Consider the following 14,738-nt stretch of genomic DNA (forward strand, 5'->3'; position numbering starts at 1 on the left):
TGGGAAAAGTGTTCTACAGGCAGTATTACAATGAAGCGGTGTGGGGAAAGTGTTCTACAGGCAGTATTACAGTGAAGTAGTCTGGGAAAAGTGTTCTACAGGCAGTATCACAGTGAAGCAGTCTGGGAAAAGTGTTCTACAGGCAGTATTATAGTGAAGCTGTGTGGGAAAAGTGTTCACAGGCAGTATTACAGTGAAGCAGTCTGGGAAAAGTGTTTTACAGGCATTATTACAGTGAAGCAGTCTGGGAAAGGTGTTCTACAGGCAGTATCACAGTGAAGCAGTCTGGGAAGAGTATGCTGCAGGTAGCATCACAGGGAATCAGTCTGGGCTGAATGCCCTACAGTCAGCCTCACTCTGAAGCAGTCTGGGAAAACCTTCCTGTAGAACACCCTTCCCAGACTGCTTCACTGTGATGCTGCCTGTAGGACATTCTTCCCAGTCTGCTTCATGATGCTCACTGTAGGAAGGTTTTTCCAGACTGCTTCAAAGTGATACGGCCTGTAGGACACTCTTCCCAGACTGCTTCACTATGATGCTGATTGCAGGACACTCTTCCCAGACTGCTTCACTGTGATGCTGCCTGTAAGACAATCTTCCTTGATTGCTTCGCCATGCTGGTGCCTGTCACACACTTTCCTCAGACTGCTTCACTACAATGCTGCATAATCGGGCACTTTTATCACACTGTCAATTTACTCTCAGGAATACTCACTTTTGCAGGACTTAGTGCACCACTTCCAGATCAACGTCTCAGCTGGTCTTCAGGAGAGTATTGTCTTATACACACATTTGTATATTCCAGAGAGATTCTGGTTGTAAAATTTGGTGGCAGTTTTTGCTTCAGAACAGGTAATTGCATTTTGATGTACCATCTCAGAAACATCTGAAGAGTTTCACACGTGTGTGTACCAATCAGAAATGATGGTTTCTCGTGCTTCCACAGATTTATTTGTCTGTTTTTATCTGGCTTGTTGGAATCCAAAGTTTTGTGATTTGCAATGGGTCAGTGTCTCTGGCATTCTGTTTTCGAAAAAGCAGAATAGCAATTGCCTATTTTTCTTTTATCAAACCCAACTTGTGCAAGGGAAGTTGGAAGTTGTACATTCAGAAACAGTACAGTGAGCTACTGAATAACTCTGGGGACACAGGTGCAAATATCCCTCAAGAGCTAGCGGGATTTAAATTCAATTTAATAATGAATCTGGAATTGAAAGCTAGTCTCAGTAATGCTAACTATGAATGCTAACATTGACTGTCTTAAAACCCGATCTGGATCACCAGTGTGCTTTAGAGAAGAAAATTTGGACAGCATGTGATTGTGGTTCTGTTCACCGAGCTGGGAATTTGTGTTGCAGACGTTTCGTCTCCTGTCTAGGTGACATCCTCAGTGCTTGGGAGCCTCCTGTGAAGCGCTTCTGTGATCTTTCCTCCGGCATTTGTGGTGGTTTGAATCTGCCGCTTCTGGTTGTCAGTCTTGGGACCCTCCTGTGAATCTTTTCACAAACTTTGGACAGCATGTGATTTCAAAAACATTAGTTTTACTTATTTGTGATGTGGAGGAATTGCTGGGGGGAGTAGCATTTATTGCACATCCATTATTAGCTTTGAAGAGGTGGTGGTGGTGGTGGTGAGCTACCTTCGACCTTTGGGGAGTGAGTTCAATGAGGTTGACCCAGTAACTGTGAAGGGACAGTGATATATTCCCAAGTGAGTGGCTTGAAGTGGAACTTGCAGGGGGTGGTGTTCAAATGTATCTGTTGCCCTTGTACTTGTAGGCGGAAGTGGTCATGGCTTTGGAACATGCTTTCACAGGAGCTTAGTTACCATCTGAAACAAAGTCACAGGCCAATTAGTTCAAGGTCAATTAGCAATAGCCATGAAATGCCACCTTCTGAGTGACATCCACATCCCATGAAAGAATAATAGAAAATCCTTACAGTGTGCAAGCAGGCCATTTGGCCCACCAAGTCCGCACTGACACTCTGAAGAGCATCCTAAAGGATTGGACACTCTGGAGGCAAGAAATATGTTTCCACTGATGGGTGAGTTCCGAACCAGAGGTCACAGCTTCAAAATAAGGGGTAGGCCATTTAGGACAGAGATGAGGAGAAACGTCTTCACCCAGAGAGTGGTGGATGTGTGGAATGCTCTGCCCCAGAAGGCAGTGGAGGCCCAGTCTCTGAATTTGTTTAAGAAAGAGTTGGATGGAGCTCTCAACGATAGCGGAATCAAGGGTTATGGAAATAAGGCAGGAACAGGATACTGATTGAGGATGATCAGCCGTGATCATAATTAATGATGGTGCTGGCTCGAAGGGCAGAATGGCCTACTCCTGCACCTATTGTCTATTGTCTACCCAGACTCACCACCCTACCCTATCCCCATAACCCTGCATTTCCCATGACTAATCTACTTAACCTATACATCCCTGGACACAATGAGGCAATTTAGATTAGATTACTTACAGTGTGGAAACAGGCCCTTCGGCCCAACAAGTCCACACCGACCCGCCGAAGCGTAACCCACCCAGACCCATTCCCCTACATTTACCCCTTCACCTAACACTATGGCCAATTCACCTAACTTGCACATTTTTGGACTGTGGGAGGAAACCAGAGCACCCGGAGGAAACCCACACAGGCACGGGGAGAATGTGCAAACTCCACACAGTCGTCTGAGGCAGGAATTTAACCCGCGTCTCTGGTGCTGTGAGGCAGCAGGGCTAACCACTGTGCCACCGTGCCGCCCTTTTTTTTCTTCTTCCCAAGCCCAACTCCCGCCTTTCCTTCTTCACATCTTTGGGTTCTGGGAGGAAATCGGAGCACCCGGAGGAAAACCACGCAGACTTGGGGAGAATGTGCAAACTCCACACAGACAAGTTGCCTGAGGGTGGAATCGAACCCGGGTCTCTGGTACTGCTAATCACTGAGCCACCACGCTGCCCTCCACGAAGAATGACTGATTGACTGTAGTGAAGTTTTGGATGGCTGTCCCTGTCATTTGGTTTGCAGGGCTGCACAATAATTTAACATTATCATTGTGGAACAGAAGGACTCTGTTTTAAAAGTTTATTTGACTGCCAATTGTGAAAATATACCTGGAAACAACTTGCATTCTGATTCCTCCCATACCTCCACCTCCTTCAAAAGACATTCAGAAGGTATTTGTGAATGAGGTATAAATTCATGATCACGTAATTCCCCATTGTCATCTTTAACCTACGTTATCATGTTTATTCTTCTTACAAATGAGGAAGAGCTTTCTCCAACAAAAGTAGTGCTGTACCATATTCGACCAAAAAAAAAGAATAAATTATTTCCATTGCTTTCAACAGAAATAAAGATTTGCATTTATGTAGCAACTTATATGGCCTCAGGGCATCCCAGCATGCTTTTCAGCCAATGAAGTAGTTTCTGCTGTGCAGTTGTTATTGTAATGTAGGAAATGTGGCTGCTACTTTGCACAGAGCAAGCTCCCACAAAAGATGGTGTGATTTCAGAAGAAGTTGAGAAGGAATTTCATCTCCTGAAGGGTTGTGATTCTGTGGAATTCCCAGCCCAGTGAAGCAGTTGAGACTTCCTTGTCGAATGTTTTTAGGGCAAAGGTGGACAGGTTTTTGATATGGATTCATGCCAAACTGGATTTTTACATTGTCATCATAACCCTTTGGATGGTATTGAGCAAATGAAGCTGACGTAGGGGATTCAAGCCTGTGCCGTGCTGAGTTGCAGTGCCTGAGAACTGACACTGGCTTAGCCGACACATACTACCACACTTACCTCAATGTGAAACTGGCAGTGGGAAACCAGCGCAGAGCTCAGAATGCCAGTCTCTCCCGAATCAATGTTCCAATGGCGTACCAGTAACACTGGATATCTGGCAAATTTGAACTCATTTTAAACACATGTTTGCTGGCCTCATTGCCTCCTTGATTCTTTGGAAAGGTGTGGTCATGAGAGTGTCAATCAAGATTAACTCATGCAGTGGCATAGAGTTTTATCAGTCTGCTGCCAGCAAGATGGGAGGGGTAGCCCAGGCAGATTTGCGAGTGAACTCCCCAAGGCCAGAGAACAAGTATCACATTCCTGACATCTGCTCTAACTGAAGAATAGCGGTTTTGTCCTGAAATCCAAACTTGTTCATTGCCACAAGAGAGCTGGACACTGCAGTTCCCTTAATGGCTACTGGGGTCAGTGTAGTAACATCCAGGTAGTGTTTGAGTAGGGGAGAAAAGATGTTGCTTAGCAGACCAACATGTTGACTGAATCCTTGTAATCACCTTCTTCACAGCCAATCATAGGCAGTGTATGCACGCAGAGTTATAGGTACAGTTCACTCTCCATAAATACTGCCAGAACTGCTGGGTGAGTGAGACCGCACGTGGAGAGCCCACAACGTGGAGAGACTGCTGCCTATAGAGGCAATGTAATGTTTATCTTTTCACTTTATTCCTTTATCTTCCTAATATTTACAATGAAGAACTGTAATGTAGAACTTCTAGCTTTTCTCTTCATTTATCTATTTTTATACATAATTTATTTTAGTACCTAAGACTTATGCCGAAGTACTTTGTACGTAAGATGGCAACATTGTACACTTTTCACTGTACTCCTGCACTTTGTACTTAAGTACATGTGACAATAAACCAAATTCAAATTCTAGGTTTCCCCAGCAATTTCTGTTGTGTTTCAGATGTCTGTTTTATTTTAATACATATGCAGCATTGTGTGTGTGCAACTATTTACAATCTGTGTCAGTGGCTTGGAAGAAGGGACTGCATGTATAGTTGTTAACTTTGCCAAAAAGGCGAGGATAACTAGGAAAGTAAGATGTGAAGAGAGTATGACAGGTCTGCAAAGATTTGTAGTTAGGTTAGGTGAGTGGACAACAATCTGGCAGATGAGATTATAATTTAGGAAAATATGAACATATCCATTTGGACAGGAAACCAGAAAAACTGTATATGATTTAAAAGAAGGGAGATAGCAGAACTCCGGGAGATCTGGGTATCCAGGTGTATGCATCACAAAACAGTGATAGGTTCAGCAAGTGATAGGGAAAGCATATGGAATGTTTTCATTTAAGTGCGAGGAGAATGAAATATAAAAGTAGAAATATTCTACACTGGGCAGTAGTGAAACTACATAATTCTACAACACGGAAACAGACCCTTTGGTCCAGCCAGGCCATGCCGACCATAATTCCAAACTAAACTAGTCTTAGTCTACTTATTTAAGAAAGGACGTTATTAAATTTGAAACTCACAGAAGATTCACTTGGCTGAGAGGGGGAGGTTTATGATATGAGGAAAGATTAAATGGGTTTGACCAGAGGAATAAGTGCTTAAAAATGTGTTGCTAGAAAAGCGCAGCAGGTCAGGCAGCATCAAAGGAACAGGAGAATCTTTAACGGTTGAGGAATCCAGACTGTGGTGGTAAATACATGAAAGGTTTTGGTACTTACTATCTTTAATATCCGATATGGCTAGGAAGAAGAATAAGTGGTGAACTTGTAGAGTTATGTAAGATCCTGAAGGGACTTGGGATGCTAACAGCATGTTTGCTCTTGTCAAAGAAACTAGAACCAAGAGACACAGTTTAAGAATAAAATGTTTCTCACTTAATACAGAGATGTGTATTCTCTGTGTGCGGTCCAGAGTGGAATTCCCTTCCACAGAAAACAGTGACGACAAGGTCATAGAACATTTCTAAAACAGTGATCAATTCCTGAGTCAGAATGTAAAAGTTTACTAATAAAGTGGGTTGAGGCCACATTCAGATCAGATCCTTTTATCAAATGGTGAAGCAGACGTCAGGGACTAACAGCATACTCCTGCTGTTAATTCTGTTTTATTCTAATCTGATCATAGTTGTGGACATTGCTGGCTGAGTAGGAGTTGTGTGTCTTACACATGGTAGGCACTGCTACTTTTCTACCTCAGTGATGAAGGGAGTGAATGTGGAAGATGCTGGATGGGATGGCAGTCAGACAGACTACTTTGTTCTGGCTGGTGCGAAGAGTTTTGAGTAGTGTTGGTATTTCACAGCCAGATAGGTGGATAGTATTCTATCACATTTCTGATTTGTGTCTTCGAGACGATTGACTTGCTTTGGAGAGTCAGCAGGTAACTTACTCTGCCACCATATCCCCAGTTTCTGACCTGCTCTTGCAGCCACTATATTAATCTGGTTAATCTAGATAAGTTTCTGGTCAATAATGGCTCCCAGTATGATGTTGATAGGGCTGGATTCCACAGTGATGATGCCGTTGAATTCCGGGGGAGATTATTTGATTGTCTGTTGTTGGAGTTGGTCATTATCTTCCTTTTGTGTGATGCAAATATTACTTGCCGCTTTCCAACACTAAGCCTGAAGGTTGTCCACGTCTTGCTGCATTTGGACACAAACTGTTTAAGTATCTGAGGAATCACAAATAGTGCAGTCAACACCCATGTTCCCACTTCTGATTTTATGATGGATAGAAGGTGTTGCTGAAAGAGCTGAAGATAGTTGGCCCTACAATGGCACTCTGAGGAACCCCAGCAATGACATTGCAGGACTGAGATGATTGGTCTCCAATCATCATAACCATCTTCCTTTGCACTCGGTATGACTCTCTGTTTCAGAAAGAGCTGAATAATTAAATGAGGGAAGAACAAATAAAGGATTATGTTGATAGAATTAAATGAGAAAGGATGGGAGGAGGACCAATTGGGACACAGCTTGGTTGGGCTGGTTGACATCTTGCTGCATATTCTGTGTAATTCTATAGGAAAAAAACTTGACCAGAATAAATTAGCCTGATTCCATACCTGTCTTCACTCTGCAGGATTGACTTTATTGATCTGTATTTCTGTTAGACTTTTTCTTCACATTGCACTAGTCCTTGCTCCTGTTCATTGTGGAAGTGGAGGGCACTGTTATAATTATTCTGGCAGGTAAATCTGCTCGTGCTATTATTTTCTTGAGAGGACCATTTTGAAGAGGTGGTGGTGGGAGGGGTGGGGGGTGGGGGTGGGGGTGGTGGTGAGGAAACAGTGGTTATTCACCCAGAGTCTGAATGAACTGTAATCAGTCCAATTAAAAGAATAACATTTTATCACCATAGAATGCATTTCTTGATGGAATATTGTTAAATGGATAACTTTAGAGAACCACTGCAACTATTTGAGAACACGTTGTGTGGTTAGTCAAACAACTTAAAAGTGGTGGAATAATTGCAAGACTTCCACAAGTGCAGTTCTTTCTAACACCAAAGCACTGTTGTTATCTATATAAACTGGTGGGTGAGGCACTTCATGCAAGGAATGAGCATGACTGAAAAGGAGGATTTTTTGAAAACATTTGTGGAACAAAATTATTCTATTATAGTTATAAAGAACAAAAAAGTTTGAAGTCTATACTGAAGAGTTGCTAAATTGTGATAAAAGCTTTCTTTGACTTTGACTCAGCAGGATGACATTATTTAAGGACTACTAATCAACCATGTAGCACTTTCTTTTTGATTTAAAAGGGGGACAGCATTTACATGATACCCTCGTGGAGTGGTCAAACGTGCATTGTTCCCCACAAGCGTCTTAAGATGAATTCAGTAGCTAACAGAGCCCTAGTGACCTTCCACAATGCAGCAATGAAACACAAAACCGTTTGGTTGTAAAACTTGACTTTTTTTAACGAAAATGTCAAGGAACATTTTGTTTATTTTTTTACACAATGGGGAGCGAGTACTTGGAACAAAGTGTACTCTCCTTGGGCTTAACTTTCCTTCCAAGGATAATACTAATATCAGTTCCTGTGGGAATTTACAGGCCAGTAAAAATATTTTCTTTGCCCACTGCAAGTAAATAAGCATGTTTCCATCACTTCCCAATTTCACAATTGCTGTATGTAGCCTCAGTAAATGGCTTCTTATCTTCACGGTCCTCTTTTTCAAGGATATGGGTTTTTATCAAGAAAGTCAAAATTCACATAAAGTTACAGGATGACAGTGCTTTATAGTATTTGGTGTTGCAGTACTTTCTACTTCATGCATTTTTGAGGTCAGAACATCTGCAAATTTGAATAATTTTTCAGGCTGTTCGCTGTTTTGTTTAATTTGCTATTTTGTATTCCTAGTTATTTTTGAGTCCTGGGTGAATAGAAATAAAAACTTATTTTGACCTTGTAACACTCAGAATACATTACTCCATTCAGGGTAATTTTTGCTATTTATTTTGCCCTCAGCTCATGCAGCTGTTTCAACCTAATTGTCGCTAGGATCACCTGGTGGTCTTGCATTAACAATGTATCATACATTTCCTGTCCATTGTAGTTCTAGTCACACAAAACTTTCTGAGTCACTCTTCAAAAGAAAGATATTACAACCGTTAAGTATAAGAATGAAAATCTCTTACTTGTTATCTGTATCACCCCACCCAAAATTTACTTGGAAGCAGTTGCTTTTGTAGCCTTAAAGGGATATAGTCCTGTACTTTCTGTTGCTCGACATAAATTGGAGCTTACAGTCTTGTGGTGCAGTGTTAGTATCTGAGCCAGCATGTCCATGTTCCAGTCTCACTTGTCCTCCAGAGATGTCATAACACTTCTCAACAGATTAATGTTTAATAAATGTCCAGCCAGGATTCAATGTACATGTTCAGCTCACAACGTAAAAAGAAAATTCTGACTCTTGTGGTTGTGTCACTACCTCTGCTTCTGGAAACCAGGTTCAAGTTCCTACCTGCCCCAGTGGTGTGCCATGACATCTCTGAACAGCTTAACTAAAAATATCCATAAAATGGAGCTGGACGTTAAACCAAAGAGGGTGGGGGGGGGGGGGAATGTATTAGTAACATTCCAAAAAATTTACCCATGTGCACACTTTCTGTTCATCATTCGCAGAGAGCAGAAATCTGTGAATGGCGAAGGAAGTCCATCAAAGGTAGGAAGTTGAACCAGTCTCTTCCATGAAAATGTTTATTGATTTATTCAGAGCCTCTACTTTTAAAAGAGCTAATTGAATACTTAGGAATGGAAATGTTGAGACTGAAGTTGGTAACATTGTTAGGAAAGGCAATTGGAGGATTTGAGCTACAGGGAGAGACTGAATAGGCTGGGCCTGTTTTCCCTGGAACATCGAAGGCTGAGGGGTGACCTTATACAGGTTTATAAAATCATGAGGGGCATGGATACGATAAATAGACAAAGTCTTTTCCTTGGGGTGGGGGAGTCCAGAACTAGAGGGCATAGGTTTAGGGTGAGGGATTTAAAACAGACCGAAGGGGCAACTTTTTCATGCAGAGGGTGGTGCGGATTTTGGAATGAGGTGCCCGAGGAAGTGGTGGAGGCTGGTCGAATTACAACATTTAAAAGGCATCTAGGTTAGTATATGAATAGGAAAGGTTTGGAGGGATATGGGCCAAGTGCTAGCAAATGGGACTAGATTGGGTTGGGATATTTGGTCGGCATGGACAAGTTGGACCGAAGGGTCTGTTTCCATGCTGTACATCTCTGTGACTGTGAGTCTGTTATTTATTCTGGTGGAGTGCAGAAGTTACGAAACAAGTTAGTAAGATTTTGACTTTGGAAAATCTCGAGAGAGCCACTTAGATCATTGTACTTGGATGGAACTCCAATTCTTTCAAAGGATTGAACTGGTCAGCAACTGTTTACGCAAGTTGCCCCCCTAGTTTTGTGGTTGTAAGAAACCATATTAAACTATAGTCTCTTAATTATTGTGTATTAATATATAGAAATATGATCATCAATAATCCTGAGCAAAAAAGACAAGAAATAAACCCTGTGAGTGCTGCGAATTTGAAATACAATATCCCGGGAATGAGTCGTTTGCCAGCCAATATCTGAAGGTTGAGTAATGTTTCAGGTAGAATGCTCAGTCAATGCAATTTCTGGCTATAGTATAATTTGTTAAGGTCACTGTGTCTGAGTAAGCAGCTGGCCTGTGTTTCAGTGTCCTCCCAATTTGATCATTGACATTTTGCCAAGTGTGTCAGCAGGATCCACAGCCAGTTACTCGTGGCCTTCCATCACCGGTTCAAAACCTGCAAGGCTTTTCCTACGTCATCAATTTTGTTGATCCTGTTGGTGAAATTTGTTGAATTATGCACATTTTAATTATCTGCATTTTTGTATACTGTCTAAATTAAGCTTCCCATCTGTTCTACCTGATGGACTCCAAATGAGGATTTTTTTTTCCACCTATCTTTTATTTAACTCGAGCTATTAAAAGCAATTCTCAAACATGGTTTGCGTTCCTTTATTATTTATGCACAGGATGCCGACCTCGCTAGCTGAGTCAGCATATATTGGCCATCCCTAACTGCCCAAAGGGCCCTTAACGGTCAACCACACTATGTGGGTCTGGAATCACACTTGGGCCAAAGAAGGTTATGGCAGTTTCCTAACAACCTGTAGGATAAAAGGAATTACCAACCAATGTGTTACCCCTGCATTGGGAGATTTTATTTTCCACCAAAGCCACCTTAACAGATGTCTTCCGGAAATCCAAGTATAGTGCCTTCACCAATTTTCTCCATTTTCATAGCACATGCAGGACTAGTGGACAGGCCCCCTAACAGTAACCGCACAGTAGGATGCAGTATAAAGGAAAAAATAAAGGATGTTCCTCAGGAAGGTATGGTGTTAATCAGTGAGAAAAGACAGATTTGCATAGTTAGCCTCAATAAGGAGCCCATAGCATTTTTCTTTATATTCATTCACAGGATGAGGTCATCTTTGGCTAGACTAGCATTTATTGCCCATCCCTAATTGCCCTGAGGGCAGTTGAGAATCAACCACATTGCTGTGGGTCTGGAGTCACATGTAGGCCAGACCAGGTAAAGATGGCAGTTTCCTTCTGTAAAGGACATTTAGTGAACCAGATGGGTTTTTCCCGACAATTGGCAATGGATTCACAGTCATTAGATTCTTAATTGCAGATTTTTTGGATTCGTTTTCAACCATTTGCCATGGCAGGATTCAAATTAGGACCCTCTCTGATCTGTCAGCTGCTGGAGTTCACACTCCAGCTCATAAACTCTCTACACTTAATGGGAAGGTCTTGGGGAGTGTTGCTGATGAAAGAGATCTTGGAGTTCAGATTCATAGTTCCTTGAAAGTGGAGGTCAATAGGATAGATTGCTTTATTGGTCAGTGCACTGAGTATAGGAATTGGGAAGTCATGTACAGGGCATTAGTTAGGTCACTTTTGGTCACAATTCTGGTCTCCCTGCTATAGGAGGGATGTTGTGAAACTTGAAAGGGTTCAGAAAAGATTTACAAGGATGTTGCCAGGGTTAGAGAGTTTGAGCTATAAGGAGAGTCTGAATAGGCTGGAACTGTTTTCCCTAGAGAGTCGGGAGCTGAAGGGTTACCTTATAGAGGGTTATAAAATCATGAGGGGCATGGACAGGGCAGATAGTCAAGGTCTTTTTCTTGAGGTGGAGGAGTCCAAAACTAGAGGGCATAGTTTAGGTGAGATCGCAAAAATGTAAAAGGGACCTAAGTAGCAAATTTTTCATGCAGAGGTTGGTTTTAGAGGAAGTGGTGGAGACTGGTATAATTACAACATTTAAAAGACACCTGGATGCGTATATGAATAGGAAGGGTTTAGAGGGATATGGGCTAAATGCTGGAAAATGGAACTAAATTGATTTAGAATATCTGATTAGCATGGATGAATTGGACCGAAGTGTCTGTTTCCGTGCTGTACATCTCTATGACTCTATATCTGGTTGGCATGGATGAGTTGAACCGAAGGGTCTGTTTCCATGCTGTACATCTCTATGACTCTGTGAGGCTGCTCAAGCTGTAAACAGTAATTCAGCTAGCATCCAGGAGATAATGGGATTCACTCAAAGTTCTTTGTCAAATCTAATCATTAGTTGTAAAAACGCCTGTATCTGTGTATGCTTTGATTAAGACTCCGGCCTTGAAGAGTTAATGTCTCTGCTATCTCCACAGGCACTACCTTTACCTGCTGTGTGCTTCCCTCTATTTTTTCATCTTGTGTTAACTGATGAAAATATCTCTGTCTCATGTTTGCCTTATCTCTTGACATGTTTAGATTAGATTAGATTACTTACAGTGTGGAAACAGGCCCTTCGGCCCAACAAGTCCACACCGCCCCGCTGAAGCGTACCCATCCATACCCCTACATCTACATCGACCCCTTACCTAACACTACGGGCAATTTAGCATGGCCAATTCACCTGACCTGCACATCTTTGGACTGTGGGAGGAAACCGGAGCACCCGGAGGAAACCCACGCAGACACGGGGAGAATGTGCAAACTCCACACAGTCGGTCGCCTGAGGCGGGAATTGAACCCGGGTCTCCGGCGCTGTGAGGCAGCAGTGCTAACCACTGTGCCACCGTGCCGCCCACCAAATGACTTACCATGTTCTTCAGATCATGAGGGAAAGGACAGTTTGACATCACCTGTCCGGCTATGTTCATAGTGTGTTTAAATGAAATCCCAGCTCCAGCCTAAAATAGGCAAATACTAGTTAAATGCTTGCAAAGCAGTTGATATTCCCTTTGGCAGGCTACCCCCAGCAGCTGATGCCTTTATCCAAAAAAGGCGTTAAGGATAATCCCAGTAACTATGGACTGGTTAGTGCAATATGGGCCAAACGCAGGCAAATAGGACTGGTTTAGTTTGGGAAACCTGGTCAGTGTGGACGATCTGGACCAAAGGGTCTGTTTCCAGGCTGAATGACTCTATGATGATCAGGGCCAGAATGATCAATCACTTGGTAAGTCATTTCAGGAAAGCCAGTGTGGTTTTGTTATGTTTGTTCAACTGAATTGCACTTACAATTCAGAGAGGTGATAGAGAGAGTTGAAGAAGATAAAGCGGCTGGTGTGGTGTACATGGACTTCCAAGAAAGAATTTAATAAGTAGTCACATAGCAAGTCAGTCAGCAAAGTGAAAATACCAGGAACGAAAGAGATAGTGGCAGCACAGATAGGAGATTGTCTGATTGACAGGGAACGGAATAATAGTGAACAGTCATCTTTTGGACTTGCACAGATTAACCATGAGCGGGATCATAGGTTTTAAGAGGACAGGGACAATCTGGTAAATTAGTGCATGCATGGCAGATGAAATTCAGTGCAGAGACGTATAAGGTGGCATATTTTAATAGGAAGAAATGATATAAAATCAGGGGTGCAATGCTAAAGGAGATTCAGCAGAAGGTTTGGAAGGCAAATGGAATCCTAAGCTTTACAGTGGTGTCGGACACAAAAGGAAGTTGTTCCGAACATTTAGGTTAGATCCCCTACAGTGTGGAAACAGGCCCTTTGGCCCAACAAGTCCACACTGACCCTCCGATGAGCAACCCACCCAGATGGCACGGTGACACAGTGATTAGCACTGCTGCCTCACAGCGCCAGAGACTTGGGTTCAATTCCCGCCTCAGGCAACTGTCTGTGTGGAGTTTGCACGTTCTCCCCGTGTCTGCGTGGGTTTCCTCCGGGTGCTCCGGTTTCCTCCCACAATCCAAAAATGTGCAGGTTAGGTGAATTGGCCATGCTAAATTGCCCATAGTGTTAGGTGAAGGGGTAAGTGTAGGGGAATGGGTCTGGGTGGGTTGCTCTTTGGAGGGTCGGTGTGGACTTTTGGGTCGAAGGACCCATTTCCACACTGTAGGAAATCTAAATATAAAGCATTGATTTGGCCTCCATTGGGTTGTGCCTAATTCTGGGTGCCATCCTGTAGGAATGGAGTGAAGGCACCAAAGGCTGTAGACAGGATTTTCAAAAGTGTTTCCAGGGTTGAGGTTGGAGATGCTGCAGCTATTGTACTTGAGAAGTGGAGGTTGAGAGAGTTACACAAAATTGCAAGGGATCTGGACAGAGGAGATGGGGAGAAATTGTTCCCATCAGTGCCCCATGGACCAGAGGGCTCCAATTTAAAATAAATAGCAAAAGAACCCAAGATGAGTTGAGAGAAGTCTTTTGTTACACGTGAGTCGTTAGGGTTCAGAACGCAGTATTCAAGAGTGTCGTGGAGACAGGCTCAATCATGCTTTTCTGAAGAGAATTGGATAATCATCTGAAGAGGGAGAATTTGCAGTGCCATCAAGACTGCATTGGACTAGCTGAGTTATTCTTGTGAAGAGCAAATATAGATAGGAGGGATCAAATCGCCTGCTTCTGTGTTTTATCCAGTCTGCAGTTGATATAGTTTGAAGTTTAAAATTGCTTCCCTTTCATTTCATTACTGATCTGAAATGAGAATGTGGTGACTGCAGTGAGGCTGACTGGAAGCAGTCAGCATCTACAATCCCAGACTAACCAGAAACAATGCTGAGCTCATCCGGAACGATCTGTTACTGCTCACTAATGGTTGTTTCTTTTTTGCTGCATTCTCTTTTCTTCTAGGGATTTTGTGAATGCCTTCATTCAGTTTAAGAAACCCATTGTTGTAGCAGTCAACGGGCCAGCTCTGGGACTGGGAGCCTCTATTCTTCCGCTCTGTGACATTGTGTGGGCCAGTGAAAAAGCATGGTTCCAAACTCCATACGCAACTATACGTCTGACGCCTGCTGGATGTTCATCGTACACCTTTCCGCAGATAATGGGAGTCGCTCTAGTGAGTTCTCGGCTTAAGGAAATAACCTGTTTTGTTAATTGTAAAAATGCGTGTACTTACTGTTTCCCACCTTATGCTTTCGTGAAGGGTCCACCTTTGAAGTGTTAATGTCTCTATCCCCTCTGCACACACTGCCT

The 14,738-nt window shown here is 42.8% G+C and overlaps 1 protein-coding gene across 2 annotated transcripts in view; it reads left to right on the forward strand.

The window, feature by feature from the left end:
- The window catches only part of LOC140496296 (chromodomain Y-like protein 2), a 150,732-nt gene that overhangs the window by 103,644 nt on the left and 32,350 nt on the right, over positions 1–14,738 (forward strand). For both annotated transcript variants that reach the window (XM_072595870.1, XM_072595871.1), the window contains exon 5: positions 14,391–14,601. In XM_072595870.1, coding sequence (XP_072451971.1) covers positions 14,391–14,601 — 211 coding nt within the window. The remainder of the gene's footprint in view (positions 1–14,390; positions 14,602–14,738) is intronic.

The sequence above is a fragment of the Chiloscyllium punctatum genome, chromosome 26, assembly GCF_047496795.1.
Source record: "Chiloscyllium punctatum isolate Juve2018m chromosome 26, sChiPun1.3, whole genome shotgun sequence".
Taxonomy (NCBI): domain Eukaryota; kingdom Metazoa; phylum Chordata; class Chondrichthyes; order Orectolobiformes; family Hemiscylliidae; genus Chiloscyllium; species Chiloscyllium punctatum.